Source organism: Arvicanthis niloticus, chromosome 14 (genome assembly GCF_011762505.2).
Source record: "Arvicanthis niloticus isolate mArvNil1 chromosome 14, mArvNil1.pat.X, whole genome shotgun sequence".
NCBI classification, from domain to species: Eukaryota; Metazoa; Chordata; class Mammalia; order Rodentia; family Muridae; genus Arvicanthis; species Arvicanthis niloticus.
In genome coordinates this window covers 50,034,662-50,038,947 of record NC_047671.1, presented here as the reverse complement: position 1 = coordinate 50,038,947, position 4,286 = coordinate 50,034,662, and the positions used below count along the sequence as shown (strand labels likewise).

General features: G+C 42.7%; 1 protein-coding gene across 1 annotated transcript; it reads right to left on the bottom strand.

Moving 5' to 3' along the window:
* Positions 1–2,939: 2,939 nt before the first annotated feature.
* On the bottom strand, positions 2,940–4,286 carry LOC117719695 (mitochondrial ornithine transporter 2-like). Its single transcript, XM_034517906.2, has one exon. It carries the CDS (start codon positions 4,027–4,029, stop codon positions 3,232–3,234), a length of 798 nt encoding a protein of 265 aa, XP_034373797.1. The 5' UTR covers positions 4,030–4,286; the 3' UTR covers positions 2,940–3,231.

Genomic DNA, 4,286 nt, shown 5'->3' with positions numbered 1-4,286 from the left:
AAAAAGTAACCTGTGGAAAGGAGGGAAAATAAGGAAAGATAATATAGATTTTTTTTTCCAGTAGTGCAAGGCAGAGTGGCATCCAAAAAGGTCAGAGTCGACCTGTGTTGCGCCAAAAATGTTGGGAACCGCACTAGCCCACGTTTGGGCGGCCAAAAATGTTGCAGCCCTCTCCACTCCACGCTTGGCGGCCACTGTTTCCTGGCCCAAGCTGCCACTCCGGTCCGAGGGTCAGGGTTCAGCAAGAGAGAGAGTGTGGACTGACTCGAAGAATGGAGACCAGAGAGAGTGTGATTCAATCCCGTTTATTCTTCAGTCTCTCTTCCTAGTCCAAGTCCCAAGTCTTGACTTCCTAGTTCCTAGTTCCTAGTTGTACTCAATTTGTTCTCTTCCAAGTGTCTAATGTCTACTCCTACTCCTAGTGTCTGAATCTCTGTTACTCCAAATTGTTCTCTCTAAAGTGTCTGATTCTCTGATCTCTCTTCTGTCTTCCTCTCGCCTTTATATGTCTCACTTCTAAGCCATGCCTTTTGGCCACACCTTTAAGTCATGCCCTTAGGTCCTGTCTCTAAATCTGATCTCTAAGTCACACCTTTAAGTCACACACCTTTAATCTCACACACCCAAGGAAAGTTCTGGGTATCTAAAGCAAGATGTTATCAGAGTGTGTTCAGCTGTTGTAGGCTATTGTAATACAAGTCTCATGTCAGGGTATATGGCTCAAGATGGCTGCTTCCTGCTAAAAGTTGACTCCCAACAGACCTGTACTCATGGAAAAAAACACTGTTACAATTCCAGTGCATCTGAGTCCCATTACAGGCAGATCTTCTGTTCTTACATTCTCACTGGAATTGCAACAAGATGCACATAGAGTCTCAGCAAGCCAAGTTCATTAGAATAACGTGAAGTTTATTAAGAGTAAATATTTGCTCTCACAGACCCAAGTGGAGTGTCTGAGGATAGAATCTTGGGTTGTGGTAATTTACCTTTTTCTATGTCATCTGGTCACATCACCCATCTTTCCTTTTGATTGGTGGAAGTTTGGTCTCATGTAGATTAACTGCTCAAACCAGGATTTCCCATAATCTTGGTCACAAGACCAGGTCATAAGACCTAGTCACAAGATCTCATGACTTGGTCTCATAACTGCACGTTGGCACAGGTTTCCTGTCACCCCAGAGTTAAGATTAGACAACAGAGCTTGACCCCAACCACTTCCACTGTTCATGTCTTACTGCTGTTTAATCTAGAAATCTGAAATGATACAAAATGTACCCAAATGTTAAACCAATGGTTAATAAAATTAAGTTGGAAAAGTTTTCTTATTATTTTCCTTCTACTCACATTCATTCTTGCTTGCCTCATATGATTTCTACTGAAGTCATTTAAACTTTTAATGCATACATAGCATGTGAGAAGCAAGTCTGCTGAAAACAGAACTGCCAGGGCAGCTCATGGATGCTATGCTGGAGGACTCCATTGACTAAAAAGTGTGGTGCTTGTAACTTAAACACAGAAACAACTTAAAAGTAAAACAGCAAATGGTTTCAACTAGAAGAAAACACACACACAAAAAAATCAACTATAGATCCTAAGCAGACTGGGTGTAATATTGAGCAAAATTTCTTGCTGTCCCCAGCAGCCCTTACTTGTCAGCTTCTAAATTTCCCTGAATCATTCATCTGGAACTATAGTTTGGAGTTATCATAATAGCTTAATGGGTTTTAAAAAGGAAGTTAGAGGCCCAGCACAGGACACACATAGTCTGTACTATTAAAACTGGTACCTTACCTTCTTTCAGCTCTATAGGCATTAACACCTGTTATTGAAAAGATCCTGTTGGTCTTGTAGCAACACAAAAAGATGAAGCTTACTTTATTGTTATAAAGAATGACTCTAAAATCATGGTCCATGAACATCTGCTTAATTCCAAGTCTGTTGGGGGTAACTTGAATTATAATTTGGGTAGGAGGGCTTTCATCTTCTTTTGGTGTGTTTGGAAGTTTTATTGGGAGATACTGTCTGTGTTTATATGCATACATAGAGCTTAGTAAAATGTCTTTTCTTGTGGTTCATTGTTTTATATTATGACATCCAGTCATTAAAGTTTACTGACCACCAAAGCAAATTTAGAAAGCTGTAATGCTGATGGTACTGAAAGCAGTTATGGACCCAAGTTGAACTTTAAGAATAAGTCACCCCTTTCACATTGCTTACTGTGATGTTACTACTAAGTGCACACTAGTCCTGCCTAAGTGATGACTTCACCCAGCAGGACTCTCTGTCACCAAACAGAAGAAAACCTCTTGGCCTCTTTACTTTCTGTTTCCTGGGGAACTGAGTGACAGTACAGAGAACAATAAGTGACCTAAAAGTGAACCAACTCAACACTGTGAATTCCTGCACAGGCCAGGACCCAGAGGCAAGGAGTTATTTAGAACTCTCTTCATCTACATGGATCATCAAAGCACAATATATAATCCCACCCCTTTAGCTCCTTCCTCAATCTAAAGCCTAGCTTTTTTGGAAGAGGAGAATGAGGAAATGTGCAGGTAAAGACCACACTGTTTCCTGATACTCACTGCCCCACCTAACAATACCACTGCAGGTATAACTATACTTTAACCACACTATTTAAGGATAGCATAGAAAATTCAGGATGGCTTATTATGTATGACATTTTACTCGAATGTGGAAGCCATGCTGGTACACAGGCACATTCTCTTCTTAGAAATCAACGTGAATGTTTTGGTAGTCACCTAAAGACTTTATAAACCTTAACAGCCTAGTGTGGTGCACATTAAACAGGTTTTAAACTATAACCCACATCTTGAATTAAGCAATACCTATATATATGAAACATGATCAACTCAAGATATTTTGATGATACTTGAGACTACACAGAGCACCAAATTATGTTTCACAACACATAACCATTCAAGATGCATATATAGATTTATAACGAAGCCCTGATAATTGAAATTAAGTACATAGGGTCTTGGGATCACCCTGTAGATCCCACCACCAGCAAAAGTAGTGATTTTCCTATTTCAGTAGGATTGCAGGAAGAAACCATATGATATAAAGATCTCTTCACAAGGTTTGAGATTTGAGGAAGGGAAGACAAACACGAAATTCCCAGTCAAAGATAACTCCATGTTGGTCTTGAACTCTTTGACATGTATGTGGTCCTCACACTCATGTGCTCAGACAAGGATTCATCAAGACACTTCAGTATTCTTCCACCATGCTCATCATCATCTTTCTGCTGTATTCATAAACCAAAAATAGAGCAGCATTGGAAGGGATGGCTCGAACCAGAGTGGCTTTCAATCCAGAATACAAGGCTAATATTCCTTCACTTCTCACAACACTTATAAAGGTTTCGATTAATCCGGAAGGCTTCCCAAACATAGAAAGAACCTGGATTCTGGATTTAATGCAGTCCACTGGGAATATGATAAGCCAGAGACAGATCCCAGCAAAGCCTCCACTTAACATCAAAGGGACAGGACCTAGTTCATCCTTTGATCCCCCTGATGCAAAAAATGATCGACTGACTTCATAACCCCCAAAGTAGAAGAAATAGCCAGGTATTTCCTGAGCAAGAGTGGTCGAGAGTCCACGATAGAAGCCTAAGGGACCATCCTTCATGAAGATACTCTTAACCATAGACCAAATTGTGTTATAGCTTTGTGCTACCTTCCCTGACATCTTCATTTCATACATGGTCTGCAGCCGACACTTCACAAGTTCAGTGGGGCAGAGGGCCAGCGCAGCAAATGCAGAAGCCAGCGACCCAGCAGTGGCAGTCTCAAAGTCGTTCAGCTCTGCATTCTGCTCCACTCTAGCCACTTTCCTGACAAACTGTTGGCAAAAGCCGAAGCACATGAATAGGACAGAGCCCTGGGTGACATAGGCTAGCAGTGCAGGACTGGTTCCCCTGTAAAGGCCACGGACGCCCACTTTGTTGTATGTCTTTAGGAAGCAGTCAGCGAGGCCTTTGTACAAGTGGGGAAATGTCTGCATCTTTACTTTTATGGTGTCGAAGGGCTGCCCAGTCAGCACACACGCTGCGCCCCCTGCTGCCCCGGCGGTGAGGTCTATGGCGGCTTGGATGGCAGGGTGGACTTCATGTTCCTCCAACCCCCGGAGGGTGTCGTCAGAAGCCAAGTCTCTGTAGGCGCCCACGGCCGGCCACTGCGGACCTGTCTTCTTGTCTAGTCTACTCAAGCCACAGCCTTGGGCCGCCGCACTCTCCAGCCGCTGGGGAATAACCCCCAGGC

Coding starts and splice junctions, on each gene's coding strand:
- LOC117719695 (XM_034517906.2), bottom strand. CDS start 4,029: ATGCAGACATTTCCCCACTTGTACAAAGGCCTCGCTGACTGCTTCCTA.